This window comes from Physeter macrocephalus, chromosome 20 (assembly GCF_002837175.3).
Source record: "Physeter macrocephalus isolate SW-GA chromosome 20, ASM283717v5, whole genome shotgun sequence".
NCBI classification, from domain to species: domain Eukaryota; kingdom Metazoa; phylum Chordata; class Mammalia; order Artiodactyla; family Physeteridae; genus Physeter; species Physeter macrocephalus.
Window position 1 is genome coordinate 96,917,034 of NC_041233.1, and position 21,191 is coordinate 96,938,224.

General features: G+C 41.5%; 1 protein-coding gene across 4 annotated transcripts in view; it reads right to left on the reverse strand.

Moving 5' to 3' along the window:
* Window positions 1-21,191, reverse strand: part of RBPMS (RNA binding protein, mRNA processing factor) — a 196,758-nt gene that overhangs the window by 79,559 nt on the left and 96,008 nt on the right. For all 4 annotated transcript variants that reach the window (XM_028481134.2, XM_055081137.1, XM_024131534.3 and 1 more), the window contains exon 5: window positions 514-664. In XM_028481134.2, the coding sequence (XP_028336935.1) occupies window positions 514-664 (151 nt within the window). The remainder of the gene's footprint in view (window positions 1-513; window positions 665-21,191) is intronic.

Sequence of the window (21,191 nt, forward strand, 5' to 3'; positions counted from 1 at the left end):
CACGAACCCGTGTCCCCTGCATCGGCAGGCGGACTCTCAACCACTGTGCCACCAGGGAAGCCCCAGAACAAACTTCTTATTATCTGCTTCTTTCATATTTAATATTCTATTTCCCTGAAGCCACAGAACTGATATTCTTCAACAGATGAAGTAAAGTGAATGCTGAGAACCAGCGCTCAAGGTCCAAAGATGGGGAAACGAATAAGGATTGAAACCCCAAGGCAAACAGGGCACACTCACAATAAGGTCAAGATCACATTAAGGGAATCTACAGCACTTAAAACGAAATTTTGTAGTTACAGTTCTGATCAAGCTGAACCATCTTTTGGACAGCCAATCATGAACAAGATTGCTGTATTTGGAATTCAGACAGCAAGAAAAGGCAGTCTCTTCTCAGAAATGGAAAATGACACTCAGCCAGCTCTATGTCCCATGGTGTAATCTCACATAAAGTACTTGAACAATTCTTAGTTATTTTTTTTTTTTTCCAAAATGAAAAGTAGATCAACTTACATGGCTCTCTGGCAATGAACTGAGGTACAGTGTTGGGCAGAGGAGTACTAGGGTTTGGAGTCCCTACTAGTTTGTTCTTGGCCATCTTCGTGTTTGCCTTAGCAAACTCTAGTCGTAGTGTTTGTGGAATTTCAGGATCGAAGCGGATGCCCTTTGGAAATAAAGAACAAATGGAAGATGTTTTCATTTCCTTAGAGTCAAACCGGAATGGTGACAAAATAAACACACCAGCAAACCCGGCCTATCAGAAAAAAAAAGTAAGAGCTCTCATTCTCACTACACACACAGAATACACGGAAACCCATAACACAGCATGTCCACAAAGTCAAGGAGATTTAGTCTACTGTATTAAAAATTTAGTTGCATGGTTTTTCATCTATTCCTTTTCTTTGGGGACTAAAACTTTCAGGTTCAAATTTTAAATCTGGACCAGCAAATGCCTAGCATAGTTAAAAACCAATTAATGGCTACCAATAAGAATGAATTAATGTAAAGCCCCGTGTAATACTGGAAAAGTCTAACACCTGAAATTGTAAGAGGCAAGGCTTTGACCAGTGTTTAAAACAATGTTAATTCTTCAATGCCTTAGTTTCATCACCTCTAGAAGGGGAAAATTCCCATCCCTTTCTAACTGGAGAGCTTTTATATTGGTGATACATGTACTCTGAGTTACTAAGTAGACAGGAACTAAACAATTTTAAGATTTCAATATAACTAGTATCCCTTAATTCCAGTTAGCTTATAAATTTATATGAATGTCTTGATGTGGTATGGTCCTGATTTTGATTATAGCTGGCTTACTAGCTACATGGATAGACAGACAACAGATTATTATGGGCCAAAGACAGGGCAGTAATTTCAGTTACCTTTAACCCTATTATTGCAGTTTACCTAAACCAAATATATTCAATAAAATAAGTCACAAACACTATAAAGTACAAGATTTAGGGCAAGATAAATCTATTCTGAAACGCTCCCACCATTTAAGAATGCCTCTATTACTGAGTATAATGAATAATCTCATGATATTTAAGTCCAATGCTGTGATTCTGGACCCCAACAACAGTATCAAAAAGATACCCCAGTATAGTATGGTGCATAAATGTGCATTCAGAACAGACTTAGGTACCATGTTTGTTTGTATGGCATCTTCTGAAAAAGGAATGAAGTTCTGAAAATGAGTATCTTAAGAACACAGGTTCTCAGTTTAGCACCCACCCGGGCCTGGGCGCCCCAAAGCCCCTTTCTTTTTATTAGCTTGAAGACAAGAGCAATTTCCACAAGAAATTAGTAAGAGTCTCTAACTCTGTAGACCAGAATGAACAACTCTGAACTTCTCAGGCTCAGCTCCAAAGATGGGACGAAGAGCCTGTGACTTGATGGGAGTGGCAATAAGAGAAATAAGGGGGTTGGGGGTGGGGAGCGGAAGGAAAGCAAGGACCTCAGGGAGGCACAACTACAGGCACAGAGCCGTGACCCACAGACGTCCCGGAGTGGGTGACATTTCGAACTGAAGGCGCAAACAGGTGCGGGTGGACAAGAAGAAAAGGAATCCTTTTGTGCAGCCCTAACCAATGACGAAAAGCGAAAAGGGGGTGCCAGCCATATGAAATATAAAAAGAAATTCTTTCTTTAACTGGTCTCAGTTTTCATTTTAATTTGAGAAACCTCAGTATTATCTTGAGAAAAATGTACATAAGGGGAAAAAGACAAAGCAGCATCCTGAAGCAGTGTCTGCTTCCATTCACTTCCACTACGAGCATTTCACTCTGTCAGAGCTGATATTGACAAAAGAGTAAATATTTCCAAATACGGATCTGAAGAGCTGTGGCCTTTGCTGGGAGACGAGCACAGCCCCCGTTGTCATTTAAAGGTATGCAGTGGAAGGACTTGCATATTCTTATCACACCCCATCCAACTACACATAGAAGCAACTTGCTATCAATTTCCAAGTGTCCTCCTTGGCACTTAACTCCCCCATCCTTCCTGTGAAGCAGCAGCTTTCCCAATAACCCTGAGCCCCATCCACGCAAGCAGCACGGGTAACATGAGAAGAGTATCCTGGGACCTGTCAGGGGTGCCCTGGAGTTTCTACTCTCAGAGAATGGGGCTGGACATCTGCATTCTATGCCTCAGCTCTTTCACTGATGTGCCAGAGCTGTTCATCGAGGCTCCATACAACGTGCTTGCCTCTTACACAACCTGCTCTCGTGACTCAGGTCCTAAAACATGCTTAACCGAGTCTCCCCTACTCCCCAGCCCCATCTTCATACCCCTCCTCCCTGTGTGAGCTAAAATAACACCACCATCATGTTCCAAATCAAAGTTCCAGCTCTTTATTAAAAAAAAAAAAAAAAAAAAAAAAAAGCTCAGAAGTTAAAATGACCTAATTTGTTTGGCAGCTTTATTCAGAGGCCGGAGGCTTAGAACACAAGTCACATTCCTCTAACATCTTTAGCAGCAATGCCATATTTGGTAATCAATATCCTGCTCAGCTCAGTTTCTATCCAGAGGGACTAGCCAAGCCAAAAACATTTTAAATGCTAAAGGATGAAGAAGAGGAGGCCGAGTGGGGCAGGGGTAGGGAGAACATGGAAGTGAAGAGGAAGAATGAGGGGAGAAAGAGGAAAAAGAGGAAGACAGACAGGAAGGAGACATGGAAACAAAACAAAACAAAGAAATCCCCTTGTGCTTTTAATTAAAGCCCAATAAGATAATTCTCTGGCCACAGTGACTTCTCATTACATGCTGTCAGGATAAGATTACTACTAAATCAAAGGGGGAATCTGTGCCTTTCAAAATCAACTTTTTCCTCTCTTGCCTATAATTCACCAAAACCCTTCTGATAAGTGAATAGAAACGTTTCTCTTCCAATTGTAAATGGTGTCTTATTTCCTTGGTGTCCAAAAAGGACAGTTTCTAGATATCAGTATGCTAGCAGTTTGAGAAGTTACTTAGAAGCAACCCAAACTGACTGGCTATAGGAACAGCCAATAGTCTCTCCCAGATGGCCTAGAACACTGTGACCAAAGCAACACAGGTTCACTGTGATCTACAAAGGCTGAACTCCCTACCCAGGGCAAACTCTAGGAGATAGAAAGTATCCTTAGTAGCCTACTATACCTACGAGTCTATCAGGGCAGTAGCAAATCCATATGCTTCTGTGTCATAGACTGAATGTTGGTGTCCTCCCCAAATCCATGTCGAAGCCCTAACTCTCAATGTGATGGCATTCGGAGGCAGGGCCCCTACAAAGGGATTAGTGCCCTTGGGAGAAGAGGAAGGGACTCTAGAGACCTCTCTCTCCAGGAGCACACACCAAGGAAAGGCCACGTGAGAACACAGTGAGAAGGTGGAGTCTGCACAAACCAGAAGGAGGGTCCTGTCCTCACCAGATACTGAATCTGCTGGCAACTTCATCGTGGACTTTCTAGCCTCCAGAACTGAGAGAATTAATGTTGTTGACGCCACCCTATCTGTGGTATTTTGTTACGGCAGCCAGAGCTGAGATACCTTGATAACACGGTTTTCTTTCCTGCACCACAGTTCCTAAAATACCTCACGGTACTCTTTCTGAACTTTCTACAGTCTCGTCCAGGTAACTCTCCTCTTCTCCACCAGCCTCATCCCCAACCCCACCTTTTCCCTCACTGCAAGTGACTCAGCCCATAGGAACACTTTTATTCAACCACCTTGGTTGATACATGTGATTACTGGAAGTCCTAACAGTTCAATCTCAAAAGCTACAGAGAGCAATTAGAGGCTTGAAGGACAATTCAAACCCTGCATTTGCATACTGTAATGCTCTAAACTCAGAGTATATTACTGCATTTAGGACTCTGTTGAGGGAATTTTTTAAAATCCTCTTTTTCCCTCCTCCTCTGTCTCCTAAAATTAAAGCTTAAGAACTCTCTGTAAATAGAAAATCTTGAAAAAGAGAATTTTCTGAATTGTAGACCTAGACCCCTCAATGCAAATTTGTGCTTCCTATTTAAATTGAATTAAGATTCTCAGCAAGTTACAGAGCTTTAAAATGCCATTTTATTGCTCTACCAAAGGCCGGAGTTCTAGAAGGATAAGGGAAGAGCTAGTATATAATAAAACACAAGGAAATGGGCAAGGTAAAAGGAAATCACCAAATCCTGAAGACCCAAGCCTACAGGAATGTAGAGAGTCACTGTAAATGAACTGCAGCTCTTTCAATGACTTTCTGGAAGACAAAATGGAGAAGCTATTAATTAAATGTGCTGCAAAGCTCAGATCCCAAGTAGCTCTCCTGTTTCTCTAGCTGTGGTGATACTGGCTTCTTATGCACATAGGCTGTGCTGGAAAAGATTTACTGGCTGCAGATGGTGGATGTGGAGTCATACAATTATTCTGAACACAACAGTTCAACACCATTCCAACTCCTTAGTAGTGTCACTGGTATTAATGTCATGCCACAAGAGTGGGATAAATATTAGTCAGGAGTTTATTCATTGAATAATGGGGGAAAAAAAGAGAGAGAAGGGCTATTCTAGAATGATTAAAATACCCTTAGAGGCCTACCCTCATATGCAATGTGTGGTCCTTGATTGAACAACCAGATATAAAAGACCTCTCGTGGGAAAATGAAGAAAGCTGAATACAGAATGGGCATTAGGTGATATCTGGGAATTGTCTATTTTATTAGGTGTGATAAAATGGTAATGTAGGAAAATGTCTTTAGTTTTTGTACTGAAATACAAAGAAGATATAATGACAGAATGTCATAACGTCAGGTATTTACTTTAGAATACTTAAGAAAAAAATGGAAGCAAATGCAGCAAAATGTTAAGTTGGTAAATTCTGATGGATTAATGGATGTTCATTACTATGCTCTCTACCTTTCGGTATACTTGAAATTTCATAATAAAAAGTAAAAACAGAACAGATTCAACCAAGCACATAACATTTGTCATGTACTAGAGACACAAGGATCAGTGAAAATAAGTCCCTGTCTTGAAGAGTTCAGATCTCAGGCTCTGGTGAGGGAGCGGTACAGGTAAACTGATGGTTAGATAAACAGACAAACACAATGTCTAGGACTCCATGGGAAACAGAGCCACGGCCCTGAGTGACTGGGGACCAGGAAGGCAACACAGAGGAAGTGACAGAAGAGCAGAAATTTACCAGGTGGTAGTCCAGGAAAGAGATCAGCAAAGTTCTGTATGACAGGATGTGGAGAGGGTGTGTGTGTAAAGACTGCACAGCACTGGGATGAGATCACGAGGAACTTTCAGGTCATGAGTGAGGACTCTGGAGTATCTGCATGGCTGAGCCGCTAAAATTTTTTAAACTGGGTAACTATTATGATCAGATTTATGTAGTAGAGCGTGATCCTCAAATGTTAGCACATATCAGAATCATCTGGAAGACTTCCTAGAAACAGAGTGCTGAACCCGCGCCTCCAGAGTTTCTGATTCAGCAGGTCTGGGACGGGACTTGAGAATCTGCATTTCTAACAAGTTTCCAGGCTGATGCTGGTACTGCTTGTGTAAGGACCACATCTGAGAATCACTGCAGTGGAGGATAACTCTAGTGGTGGAAGGGGTCAGCTGGACTTAAACAAAAGACTGGAACACACCAGACGCGAAGCAGTTCAAACAGCCCTGGAAAGAGGTTGGTTGGGGTAACTGCTCTGCTGGCTCTTCTTCTGTGGGAAGCACCCAGAGGCCAACATCCAGGTTCTGTGCCCTCACTCCCCTAGTGACAGCTGACCAGTTAAGGGACAGATAGATGCAGCCCACAGTGACCAAACATGTTTTTTCTTCTGAGGATTTCAACCTTGAGTATAAAAATACAGAAAATGGAGGTGGCTGGAGCTGAGTTACCCTAACAGTCTCCCACTAGAGAAAAGGTCTCTAAACTCCTGTCACTGAGGTCTTCAGAGCTGTCCTAATGCCGGATGGAGTCTTGTTTATTTGGTACATCCTTCAAATCTGTGAGCTATAGCCCACTGTCTTTACAAATGGTTCTACCATTAAAGTAAGTGGGTTAATCAGCCCTTGACAACTAGTTTTAGAGACAAAGGAAGCATTCATTTAGAGGGGGGAAAAAAAGGGAAAGAATGAGGCAAAGCTATATATATTTACTGAGAAAGATGTCATGGCAATATGAGGTTTAAAAAAGAAAAAGATACTCAACAATGTTTAGTAGCCTTAGAAGGAGGAGCCTTTATGTATGTACGAGTGTGTGAACCCAGGAATGTTTATAACGGGACAACCACCCCGTTAATAGTGGTAACTTTGGTGGTAGTGTCAGGGTGGGGAGGGGATTTCTAGTCTGTATGCTTTTGTATCGTTTGAATTTATTACAAATATGTATAATTTATAAAGTTATAATGTACAGGATCTGACAGGTTAAAAGAAGAAAGAAGAGGGAGAGCGCGGGAATAAAAGGGTTCCTGTGGAGCGCTAGCAGAGCCAGGGCAGAACTGACAGTAACAGATATCCTGGCAGACAGCGCTCAGCCAGACATGGCGGTGCTTTCTGCTTAGTTCTCAAAAAATACTTACTTCGAAATAATTTCAGATTTATGGAAAAGTTGCACACATAGTACAAAGAATTCCTGTGTACCCTTTGCCTAGATTTCCCCATACACCTTTGTCCTCCCTGAACTGTTTAAGAATATGTTGAAAGCACGGTACCCTTTACCCTTTTACAGTTTGGCTTCCTAAAAGCAAGGACATCTCTTTGTGCTGCTGATTCCGGATCTAATCCAGAATCATACATAGCATTTAGTTGTCATCTCTTTAGTCTCCCAGAATATTTCCCTCAGTCCTTGTCTTCCGTGACCTTGACATTTTGGAAGATTACAGGCTATTTTTTTTTGTAGACTGTCCCTCAATTTGGGTTTATCTGATTTGTTTCTTGATTAAATTAAGGTTATAAATTTTTGGCAGGAATATCACAGAAGTGTCATTCTCAGTGCATCCTATCAGGAGACACATGATGTCGTTTTTGTCTCATTACTAGTGATAATAACTTTGATCACCTGCCAAGTTTCTCCACTGTGAGGTTACTATTTTTTCTCTCTCTCTTTTTTTTTTTTTTTTTTTGCGGTACGCGGGCCTCTCACTGCTGTGGCCTCTCCCGTTGCGGAGCACAGGCCCCGGACGCGCAGGCTCAGCGGCCATGGCTCAGGGGCCCAGCCGCTCCTCGGCATGTGGGATCCTCCCGGACCGGGGCACGAACCCGTGTCTCCTGCATCGGCAGGCGGACTCCCAACCACTGCGCCACCAGGGAAGCCCTATTTTTTCTCTTTTTAACTAATAAGTATCTCAGAGGGAGATAACTTTGAGACTAAATATTTTGTTTCTCAAATTTTAACATCTATTGATCTACTGTTTTAACATCTATTGATAATTCTTACCTGAAGCAATCTTTACTGCTGTGATTGCCAAATGGTGATTCTTCTAATCCTATCATTCCTTTCATATTCATTAGTCTTCTACTCTAAGGAAAAGCTTACCCTTTGGTCCTGTTTATTATTTATTCCTTTCTACATTCGTTTGTTCATTCATTCACTCACGCATCAGTACGACTCATACCTTATTTTATGATTTATAGTTTATTACTATTATTTGTTTCGGTGTTCAAATTGTCCCAGATTTATACGGAAACACACACATGCTTTCACATCCATATCTATTTAGATATACTAAAAACATAAGTTAGTACTGCTACCTCCAATTCCAATCCAACACCATTAGGTTAATTCTAGGCTTCCCTCTCCACATTTGTATCAATAACTCCTTCTCTGAATCCTAGCTCTCATTACCCACTATACACTTACTTATTCGCTCAACACGGGAATGAAGTTTCAGAATCGCTAAACAATATCAACATAAAAAGGAAACCTATTAACTACAGTTCAGTATATATAGTTCTTTCTGTCTTAGGCCTGAAAGTATATAGCCAATATGTACATTCAAGAATTATTTGGGGGCTTCTCTGGTGGCGCAGTGGTTGGGAGTCCGCCTGCCGACGCAGGGGACACGGGTTCGCGCCCCGGTCCGGGAAGATCCCACGTGCCGCGGAGCGGCTGGGCCCGTGAGCCGTGGCCGCTGAGCCTGCGCGTCCGGAGCCTGTGCTCCGCAACGGGAGAGGCCACAGCAGTGAGAGGCCCGCGTACCGCAAATTAAAAAAAATAAAAAAATAAAAAAAAAAAAGGAATTATTTGGGTCAGCTCTCCCCATTCTTCCCAACTTCACTGTGGTTGTATTATTCACTTGAAATAGATTCATTTGTTTGTGTCTGCATTGTTTGGGGTCTCCACGCATTCTGTTGTCTTCACTTTCTCTCTCTGTATATTCACAGCAGGTAAAACTGTTTTACCACTTGAAAAGTTAAAGTTGATTCATCAACTCATTCATCTTTTACCCATTTCTGAATTTCTGGTTATGAATTTATGAATAATTTCACCTATGTTGACTAAAAAGCTGAGGACTCAGAATTTTAACATCCTCCCAAGCTGCTGTGACTTCCTGAGACACCCAATCTTTTGAAGGAAGTTTCTAAATAACCAAGGTTTTCAATGTTGTTTATTGAACTTAATTTTTTAATTAATTTTCAATTTCTAATTGAAATACATCGAAATGTTAAAAAAAAAAGGGGGAGGGAGGGGAAAAGACAATTGGGGCTAAAATTGCTGTAATAAATATTGCTATAAAGGTTCAGTTAAGTTCGAGTCCTGAATGAACCTGGGTTGATGCCCAGGCTTCTCCTGTTGAGCCCTGGGCCAAACGCCTTTACAGTGTCCCGATATGCGCAAATTCAAATGTTTAGAATACTATTCCATTCGGGTGAACTGTATGAAACTCTACTGGAAAGCGACAGGTTGCCCCTACTGTTCACTCCACCGCCAGTGGACTCTGCTCTCCTCTGAGACACAGCCGCAAGTGACCCATTTCTTCTAGAGCTCAGGTCATTTCCTATCAGAATCTCCTGGTGTTTCACACACACCCCATTCTGACCCAGTAATCCAGTGGATCTGAGGCTTTGGTATTGAACCAGATAAAACTACCTTCTTGTGTGTAGAATAAAAATAGTAGAGTAGCAGCAATCTCATAAGAGTCAACTTAATATGACTGCTGAGATTCCTGGTTGATTCTAATAAGCTTCTTACTGCCCTTTTCTCTATACCCCACTCCAAACGAATATCCACTGCTGCTGTAATGAATGTGGAGCATCCAGAAAGCCCTGCCTAGCCAGGTGCCTATGCTGAAGGGGAGAAATAATGTTCCTCGTTCAGGTTACAGGTTTTAACCAATTCATTCGGACTTTCTAATACAGAATGAGAATAATTTGTCACCAGAAACTATGTATGCTGTACAATAATATCCTGGTGTAGGAAAATCCTAGTATTTCTTTTGTAATAATCTGCTCTGTTCTTCCCTAGCCTTTAGGACTTCCTTTAACCTTTACAGATGAGGTTAATGAAACCCCCATCTTGTGTCCAGGAAATAAGGAAAGGAGCTCAAATCAAGGTCAAACTTAGTAATAACACCTGTCTGATCTTGTAATAACCTCGGTACCTGGATCCTATCTCCCTGCTCCACACCACCCGCCTTATCTCGGTTTCTGGTACTAAAGCCCAGGTCATCTGAGGGCTGGAGTTCTGATATGCCTCTTCAGGTTTACTCAAACAGAGACCCCGGTAAATCTCCAGGGCTGCTTCAAAAACTGCTGTCAAAACCACCAAGACTCGGAGCTCCACCAGGTGGTAGCTGATATACCTGGTGCCCACTGACTTTTCTATTACTGAGGCGTGATTATCATCCTACAAGGCAGAAGAAATCAGAGAGCATAGTGGGATTAGGGGGTGGGGTGGTAAAGTGATTTCCTTCTAAATTATCAGAATTATCAAGCATTAAACAGAAAAGTTGAACCAACACTGCTGATTTCTGTAAACAGTAGTACATAAAACAAGATCCATAGAGAGGGAAGAACTAAATCAGTTCTCAGGATTAACTAAAGAGAAAGGCATACTCTGCTGAGGTTGTGGGGATTTTGCAAAGCACTTATATTCCAACTCACTGAGATCATGACTTGGTTGAGCTTTAGTAAACAACTACCCAGTCTCTCAGCAACCAAGAAACCAAGATGGCGTCCTCATACACTAACCCTTCGTGCTCCACCAGTTCCCTCCACTTCAGTTGACTAGAACAAGCTAATAAGTTACTTCCTTCCCCTACTGCTGACTAGAACAAGCTAATAAATAAATGAGAGAAAATGATTCCTATTACTTTTTCTTGTACACGTTGTACTCAGAAGATTTCCAATCATGATAGTATGTGGGGGAAGATATAGGCAAGGTACTCAGAGGTTGGAGATGGCTTAATTACACTATGCTACATTCAAAAGATTTTTCATTCAAGCACAAAAATGTATTTAAGTCCTTTCTTGCTAAGTGACCAAACACTGAGGTCTCTTATTTATGACTTAAGTTTCTATTTAACGTTGAATTAACTAAAAATTCAACGTTCTTATTTTTAAAGTTTCTGGAATAGTTTCTGCTATTATAGATATACTTCATACAGCTGTTATTAAAAATAATTCACATACCATAAAATTCACCCTTTTGCATTAAATTTAATGATTTTTAGTACAGTCACAGAGTTGTGCAACCATCACCACAATACATCTTTGGAACGTTTTCATCACCCCAAAAGGAAACTGCACCCATTCGCACTTACTGCTCACCCCTCCCTCTCCCTCTTCACTCACTCCCCTCCCCCAACCACTAATCTACTTTCAGTCTCTGAGAAAGTACCTATTCATATTGGATGCTTCCGAGGGCTTCCCTGGTGGCGCAGTGGTTGGGAGTCCGCCTGCCGATGCAGGGGAACCGGGTTTGTGCCCCGATCCGGGAAAATCCCACATGCCGCGGAGCAGCTGGGCCCGTGAGCCGTGGCCGCTGAGCCTGCGCTCCGCAACGGGAGAGGCCACAACAGTGAGAGGCCCGGGTACCGCAAAAAAAACAAAACAAAACAAAACAAAACAAAACAAACATATTGGATGCTTCCTATAAACGGAATCATACAACATGAGGTCTTTTGTCACACTGGTTTCTTTTAATCAGAATGTTTCCAAGGTTCATCCACTGTTTATTGCTGAATAATATTCTACTGTACAAACATTCCACATTGTGTTTATCCTTTCATCAGTTGGACATTGGGTTGTTGTCACTTTTTTGGCTGCTATGAACACTGTGTACACGTTTTTGTGTGGATATATGTTTTCAATTCTCTAGGAGAAGAACTGCTGGAGCATATAGTAACTCTATGTTAACTTTTTTGAAGAACTGTGAAAGTGTTTTCTGAAGTAGCTATACCATTTCAATCCGACTATCAATGTATGAGGATCCCAGTTTTTTCACATCCTCACCAACGCCTGTTATTGCCTGTCTTTATCTTTGCCGTCCTAGTAGGTGTGAAGTGCTGTCTCAACATGGCTTCGATGTCCATTTTTCTATGCTTGTTAAATTTTAAAACATTTTGTAAAGAGGATTGAGAATAAAAGCCTTCTATTTTCTTTTTTTTGTTTGTTTTTGTTTGTTTTTTTGTGTTATGCAGGCCTCTCACTGTTGTGGCCTCTCCCGTTGCGGAGCACAGGCTCCGGACGCGCAGGCCCAGAGGCCACGGCTCACGGGCCCAGCCGCTCCGCGGCACGTGGGATCCTCCCGGACCGGGGCACGAACCCGTGTCCCCTGCATCGGCAGGCGGACTCTCAACCACTGCGCCACCAGGGAAGCCCAAAGCCTTCTATTTTCCAACAGCATTTTGGTCACAAGGAATGGAAATAACCTGGGGACCACAAATCATTCAACTTATAAAAGGGAATGAAGCTGAAAGAATTAACATTTACCTTTTAGAGTTAAAAAGAAGTTGGAAATATTAACTGTTTTCTGAAAATTATTGATAGACATGTCACTCCCATCAGAAACTCAGAGGAGGGTAAATATATACCTCAGAGATATTCTGACGTCTCAGGGGACCAAAAAATATATTTACCATTTTCTGAATACATTCAGCTTTCTCTTCTAAAGGCAGCATAAAACATTCAATAGAATTAGAAACAGACTCTAGGCGAGGTACATGCAGAAGTTGCCCCAGGATTCTGAAAACAATTGTTACATTCAGTCAGAGCCTTAAAATGGCTCAATGACAGGCCAAATAGAAACACACACCTGGGTAACCTGTTACTATGGAGTGGATGGGGCTCATTCAGAGACAGCAGTGTGGAGGGAAGTTAAGGGAAGAGCTGTATGTTATACATAAAGAGAAGATGATTGAAGAAAAGGAAATTGGGGGGGGGGGGGGGAATCAATCCCACAATTTCAAAAATTTCTCCTAATTCAATAGTGTTTCCGAAAATGAATGAGTAGAATTTTTCTACCATTTATAAAATGTCACTGTACTGCAAGTGGAAACTTGTGATGCCCAAACATTAAAAAAAAAAAAAAAAAAAAAAAAAAATCTGAATAAAAGAGCACAGAAGGGGGGAACTGGTGGCAAACTGGGTTAGGTTCTCTGATACTAAATACTGAGAACACAAAGCATGAAATTCACAGAATTTAGTATTACATTTTGGGGACCTCCTAACCTAGTAGTTTTCAACCACAGGTAATGCTCCTCACTGCACCTGTTTCCCACCCCCACTGTCCTGCACACTCCTTAGGGATATTTGGAAATGTATGAGAGCATTCAGTGGGCAGAAAATAATAAGGATGTTAAATTCCTACAATGGGCAGGAGAGTCCCATACAATATAAGAACTGCCTCATCCAAAGTGCCATATGCTCTCCAACATACATGAAGAAATGAACATGCAGAAAAGTCAAGTACTCTGCCTAAATTCCCAGTTAACTACTGGTAGAATAAAGATCGGAATTTAATTTTGATTCCTGTTGATTTTGTGCGTGTGTGTACATTACAGCTCTGTAAAGTTCCTTATATTCCAAAGACTACATTATTTTCACACAATAATGGAGGTTGTTGTTCAGTTTCCACTGTGCTAAAATTTAGATAGACGTGAGTTCCAACAGAAAATGAACAAGTGAGGAGAAGAATCCATCAGATGTAAACCATATTTCGTGCTTTTCCTAAATAAGGGCATTGCTTGCAGAAACATCAGTACTGTTAATAAAACACCTTCTGCTACTGGGTCATTGTCCATTGAGCAACTATCAGACCAATTACGCCTTGTTCCTTTTCTTAATCCAGCTACCTCAGAATGCTTGCCCTGGATTTACCTAGACTAATCTGATTTACTACTCACTCCTCCTCGCCTAAGCAGAGCCATTTGGAAAGAATGTGTCCCTCTCCATTGGTAACGTATCTACATCATACTTTAACAGAGACCCCTTTCCAAAGGGCTCTCTGGGCTTATGTGGCTATGTGAGTTGGAGCTGGGCTACAAGTCCAGGTACAATTCCTGCTCCACTGACTAATTTAAAAGTCTTCCAATAACTATTAGGTTTCTAGATGTCTTATAGCCCCTTGTTTTTAACCCCTTGAATTAAAAAAAAATTCGTAGAATTTTGTTTTTAAACCAGATGTTCAATAAAATACAATGAAACTTTATCTTGTTTGGAAATTTTTACTGAAAGGAATATCCACGTCTACCCTAAAATGTCTCCAGAGGCTTACCCTTGATTTGAAGCCTATGTGTAATTCCTCCTCCGATAATACTGTGGAACAAGCTCAGGTCTCTGAGTGTTATAATGCAATCAGCTTGGCCGTGATAGAGAAACCCATTCTCATTCCTCACTAGCCAACCTGAGCCTGGAATAAAAGAATTTTTATATTTCTTAGTGACTAGGCCACTTTTAAAATACACTTCATCCTTGGCTTCATTTTCATGTGAACAAACTGTAGAACTCAAATTCATACCCTCGCAACACTAAGCCACACTCTTAAGGTAAAACCTACAAAGTGGTTAGCGTTAGGACAGATCTGACCCAACAACAAAATGAGGGAAACTTTGTTTCTGACCACCCGGCTCCCCTAATCCAGAAGGACTAGAAAAACAAAAAGAAAATGGTCTTGGTGGATCCCCTTCCAATTACTGGTGAAAGAAGCAAGAAAACAGGTTCTCCAGAAGTACCATCAGTGGCAGTGAATTATAGTGACGATTATAAAGGAGATACCCCACTCAAGGACACAACCAATTTTGGGTAGAACCTCCCCCCAAAAAAGAGGCTTAAAATGTGGCAATTGTGTGGGCATTCATATCTACCTCCACTACCGATCCTGGGTAAGTTTATGTAACCTTTTTCTGTGCCTCAGTTTCCTCATCTGTAAACTGGGAATAACAGTCCATAACCTCATAGGGTTGATTGTAAGAAAAAATGGTTAGATTAATGCTGGCCTATGAAACACTCCTGTGGCCAACTAAAGAGCTGTTCCTCCTAACATGGACTCATAGGGGTTTCTTCGCCTTTGGACTTTCTGGAAAGGTGCTTCTACCACTTGCACAAGAGAAGGATGTGATTCATGCTCAACTCTGAGATTTCCTCCAACTGCAGAAAGCGGGATACCTGAGCTGCTGTTTTGAGCAGATGGTGCTGTACAGCTTCAAAGAATTCTTTTTTTTTGGTGGTGGTACGCGGGTCTCTCACTGTTGTGGCCTCTCCCATTGCGGAGCACAGGCTCCGGACGCGCAGGCTCAGCGGCCATGGCTCACGGGCCCAGCCGCTCCGCGGCACGTGGGATCTTCCCGGACCGGGGCACGAACCTGCGTCCCCTGCATCGGCAGGCGGATTCTCAACCACTGCGCCACCAGGGAAGCCCCAAAGAATTCTTTTATTCTACCTGGTTTCATTTCCCCCACAGGGAACAGATGTGTGTCATGCTTCTCTCGCCCATTTCTACTGGTTCTCACAGTCTGAGTAGCTCTTGGGAGACTGCCTGGTAACTCCAGAGACGGGATCCACTATGGAGGAGAATTAGGTAAAAGTACCTAATTCGGAGATATCTGGGTCTCCATATCTGGTGACCTGACCATTCACCGCAGCTAAATTTCTTTCTTTTCCACTAAAGCACGCTTTTTGTTAGGCAGCCACCCCCTGTGTACATAACCATGCCCGGGAAGAATCTGCTTTGTATAGGACAACTATAAAGTCATGACAGGGCCTTTGAAGAAGCTATAAACTCAATATTTAACATGTCAAGAGAATCAGAGTCAAACGGAGTTTATTTTCCACGGGGTCGAGAGGGCATGATCGTTTGAACTTCTGCCACTATGTTCTCAAACTGTCCTGAAAAGGATGACTGAGAGAGCTGGGCCCTGACAATGTTAGGAAGAGGATGTCTCCACTTCACGCACAGTCAGTTACCCGTTAAAGCAGTATTTTACAGTGACACTTTGAAATAGATAATATTACACGGAAAGAAACATAGGCCAGAGTGCACACAGTATTCTTTCATTCAAGAATCCTGACGTGAACGTTTTTACCCTGAGGGCCCTGAAGGTAAACAGGGGGTCAACTGTTCTGGGAGGGACAAAGGCGTCTCTTGGAATCCTGAACCCACAAATGCCAAAGGTGACGTGTGCTGCCAGCAGTCCCTTTTATTGTCTAGTCCTCAAGCCTCTTTCTCTCCTACCTCATTGCTGGGACAGTGACTACAGCCATGAGCATCTCCTCTTTCCCCTGGGGTTAAAGGTAATAGCTGAATGACTGCCTTTTACTCCTGCTATCTGCTGAATGAAGGCACTCAAATAGCACTCACAATGAAGGCTTCAAAGAAAGCAGATTCTGGGCAATGGTTTTCATTTAAGTGTTTGACTCTGAGATCTTGAGGTGATATGGGGCAAACCTACAGACAAACTTTTGATGGTCCACATCTGCTTAATGTTGGTCTGTGACATCTAGCCTGATGTCTGTTGCCCCACTGAACACCAGAGGAACCTCAGAATTTTGAGGTTAACTTATTTGAGAGATCAACAAAGAGGTTCTGCCTCAACCAAGTACGTCCTTGTACTTGTCCACAACCTTATGGCTGTCACAGCAAAAATTTCAGGGATTAAAGAGACAGCCTAAAGAAATGTAAGGGATAAACCATGCTGTGCCAGTGTAAATGACTTCTAGGGTATGTAGTTTGTCTCTGTAAAGCCCAGATCGTGAGCTTAAATCAGCGAGTGTGGCATTGAAGAAAAAAGAAAACTAAACAATAAAACTAACAAAAGAAATCACACCCTATTCCTAGCCATAGTCTATATTTCTACACCAGCCAGTCTAGAAAATATAAACAGTTGGTCACATAGTATATTTGATGAAAAAGCAAGGGTGTTTATGCTCAAATTCCTATCAATTACAACTATTTTTAAAAAAAGCTTAAATCTCTTTTCCTAGTGATGGCCACACGTGTTCGTACAGCTTGCGCAAATCACAAAACCTAGAATTAAACTGGGAAAGGATGTGTCTCTAAATGCTTACTAATTCCACATCCAATGTATCATTAATAGATGACTTAGTCCTTTAAAGATACAAAGGTTACTGGTGTTGAGACCAGAGTTTAGTGGTGGTTTCAGCTCTTCAAGGCAAAGAATAATCATACTAATTACACACTAATTTTCTAATTAATGAAAAGAAGGAAACCAACCTGCTTCTGTACCTAACACGTGTTAGGTGCATGCCAGGAAAAATAAGACAGTGGATATATGTGTGTTTGTGTGTTATTAAAGTACTTTCTGAACTCTGAGATACCCTGAATGATTAACACTCTGCAAAGTAAACAGTCTCAGAATTATAAAAACCAACTATTTCTGTGCCTACGTAGAAAAGCATATGAAGAATAAGTCCTACTTCTGAGGTAGGCAGGAAAAGAGAATGTATTTAACACACTCTTCTTTCGGGTTCACCTAAAGTGTGTGTTAGGTCATTTGAGCACCCACCTTAACTTTCTGTATATGCTTTAAGCATCATTATGCAAAGTTTCCTTTGAGCCTTTATTAGTGGCTGGTGTAGGAGAAAAAAGGAGGGAAGAGGGGAGAACAGTGCTGATATAAACAAACCCTATAACTGAAAAAAGACAGTTGCCTAAACGTTCCAAAATCATTTTGAAAAGAATTCCATTTAAAGATCAGACACAGGGCTTCCCTGGTGATGCAGTGGTTAAGAATCCACCTGCTAATGCAGGGGACACGGGTTCAAGCCCTGGTCCAGGAAGATCCCACATGCCGGGAAGCAACTAAGCCCGTGCGCCACAACTACTGAAACTGCGCGCCTAGAGCCCGTGCTCCGCAACAAGAGAAGCCACTGCAATGAGAAGCCCATGCAACGCAATGAAGAGTAGCCCCTGCTCGCCACAACTAGAGAAAGCCCGTGCAGCTACGAAGACCCAAGGCAGCCAAAAAAAAAAAAAGATCAGACACAGCCCACAATAGACCCCAAGTATATTTTTACAGCCCTGTTTCTGCTTTCCAGGTTGTCAGCACTGAACATCCCTCATCCCAATAGGATCCAGAGGATTCTCCCACACTGCACGTGTATAACCATATTTAGGGTAATCTTAAAGTTAAATACCGAGAGGAGGCGAAATATGTACATCCTAGCTATTGATTTTTAAGCTACACATCAGGATAATGACAAGTCTTTAGAGAGAAAAGGTTTCATTATATTTAAAGATTAAAAGTATTTTAAAAAGTCAATGATGTTATATCCTCAACTTTACTGAGGATAAAAATGAGTGCCATCTTCACCAATAAGTTACTTATTTGGTCCTCAAAGCCACTTATTAACATCATTACAGATAAATCGATCCGTGGGTGGGAAATCTGTTCTCTGATGAATACAGCAAAAATATAGAAATTTTTAAAAGACGGTAGCATTTGCTCCTTAAACCTGTTTTTTAAAAAAACTTGCTTAGACCATCAAATGGCTTGTAAGCTCTTTCCAACCAAGAATTTGGGGCTTAAGCAAGAGCTGGTTGAAAAGAATGTAAACAGTGAAGTCCAAACTTCGGAAGTTCAGTGCAAAGTACTTCCTGTGCTGCACGGGGATCCAAAATAAAGCGTCAAAACAGATCTCGCCTCCGAGCAACTTAAATCCGCACTCTTCCTCCGCTTTAATGCATCACCTCAAGGCCACTTACTGGTGATCTGACAAGGCAGAGGCTGAATTTCTCCCTCTCTAAAAGGCTGCCTAGACAAAAAACTTTAAAGAATCTCACTGGTTGTTAAATAATTTAGTTTATACGGAATTGAGGTGGGGTTCTTTGGTTTGCAATAGATTCAACTGGAACCGGAAATGGAGAAAGACATGCATGGTTAGCTTAATAGGATAAAAGGGAGATGAGAGTGTGCTTGTTGGGCTCACAATATTTTGAAGACTTGAGAACATTAAAGACAACACTGTTACTCTGCTTCCCTAAAAAACTCCAAGGAAGGACTGATGAATCAACTTCATTAATCATACTATAATACAAATCGATGTTTAAAAGTACTCTGAACCCAGGAGAATTTGGGATTCCACAGAAATTATTTTTAAATCAGTCTGTAGAAAAGGGGACCTAAGAAATTAAAACCAGTTGCTTGTGTAAATCATCATCACCATCAATTATCAGAATTTTTACCGTTTACTGAGTTCTAGTGGCTTTAAAAATACCAATCTCATTTAACTTGATCCTCTCACCTTTTGTGATAGGTACTGTCAGTCTTAAAGGGAGAAAACAACTTTGGATTAGTAAGTGGCAAAATCAGGATTTGAGCCAGGTCAGTCTGACTGACACCTTTATTTATCACACTGCCTTTGACCAGAAAGCCCCTCAGACATGGTAAGTGCTTACCAAGAAGACACACTTTCCTTGCCCTCCTCTCAGCTGCAATTTAGAGATTCAGTACCTTTTCACAGGTATACATTTAATGTTATGCACAAATACAAAAAACCACCCTAATAAATCAAATACACACCATACTTTTTTTTTTTTTGCGGTACGCGGGCCTCTCACCGCCGCGGCCCTTCCCGTTGCGGAGCACAGACTCAGGACGCGCAGGCCCAGCGCCCACGGCCCACGGGCCAAGCCGCTCTGCGGCACGTGGGATCCTCCCGGACCGGGGCACGATCCTGCATCCCCTGTAGCAGCAGGCGGACTCCCAACCACTGTGCCACCAGGGAAGCCCACACACCATACTTTTAATATCAGTGAAGTAGAATTCATTCTTAGGGTTGTGTTAAGTATGTTTTTAGAATTTGGTGAAAGGCTCCACAGATAAACCAAGAAGGCAGAGTGGAGGTTGGCAAAAATCAACATCTTACTGTGGACTTTTCTAAGCCTATATAAAAGACTTTCTGTTTCTCCTTTATTCAGCATTCTAAGATGTGTAAAACAGGCAGATTCTCTTTCATAATGTGGCTGTTTGCTTCTTTCATTGAGGTGTATCTATGACCTGTAACTGTGAACAGTCTTTTTCCACCTTCTATTCAACTTTCCTTTATTTGCACATTACATTGGGCTTCTAAATGAACACCAAAATTCTATGAAAAATTATGGTGTAACAATCCCATTTACCGTCGCATCAAAAAAGAAAAAAAATACCTAGGAATAAACCTACCTAAGGAGGCAAAAGACCTGTACTCAGAAAACTATAAGATACTGGTGAAAGAAATCAAAGATGACACAAAAAGATGGAGAGATATACCATGTTCTTGGATTGGAAGAATCAATATTGTCAAAATGACCATAGCACCCAAGGCAATCTACAGATTCAATGCAATCCCTATCAAATTACCAATAGCATTTTCCACAAAATTAGAACAAAAAATTTTACAATTTGTATGGAAACACAAAAGACCCCGAATAGCCAAAGCAATCTTAAGACAGAAAAATGGAGCTGGAGGAATCAGGCTCCCTGACTTCAGACTATACTACAAAGCTACAGTAGTCAAAACAGTATGGGACTGGTACAAAAACAGAAATATAGATCAATGGAACAGGATAGAAAGTCCAGAGATCAACCAATGCACCTATGGTCACCTAATCTATGACAAAGAAGACAAGACTACACAATGGAGAAAAGACAGTCTCTTCAATAAGTGGTGCTGGGAAAACTGGACAGCTATACATAAATGAATGAAATTAGAACATTCTCTGACACCACACACAAAAATAAACTCAAAATGGATTAAAGACCTAAATGTAAGACCAATACTATAAAATTCTTAGAGGAAAACATAGAACATTCTCTGACATAAACTGCAGCAAGATCTTTTTTGATCCACCTCCTGGAGTAATGAAAATAAAAACAAAAATAAACAAATGGGACCTAATGAAACTTAAAAGCTTTTGCACAGCAAAGGAAACCATAAACGAAAGGAAAAGACAACCCACAGAATGGGAGAAAATATTTGCAAATGAAGCGACCAACAAGGGATTAACCTCCAAAATATACAAAGAGCTCATGCAGCTCAATATCAAAAAAACAAACACCCCAATCAAAAAATGGGTGGAAGATCTAAATAGATATTTCTCCAAAGAAGACATACTGATGGCTGAGAGGCACATGAAAAGATGCTCAACATCGCTAAGAATTAACGAAATGAAAAACAAAACTACGAGGGGCTTTCCTGGTGGCGCAGTGGTTGAGAATCTGCCTGCCAATGCAGGGGACACAGGTTCGAGCCCTGGTCTGGGAAGATCCCACATGCCACGGAGCA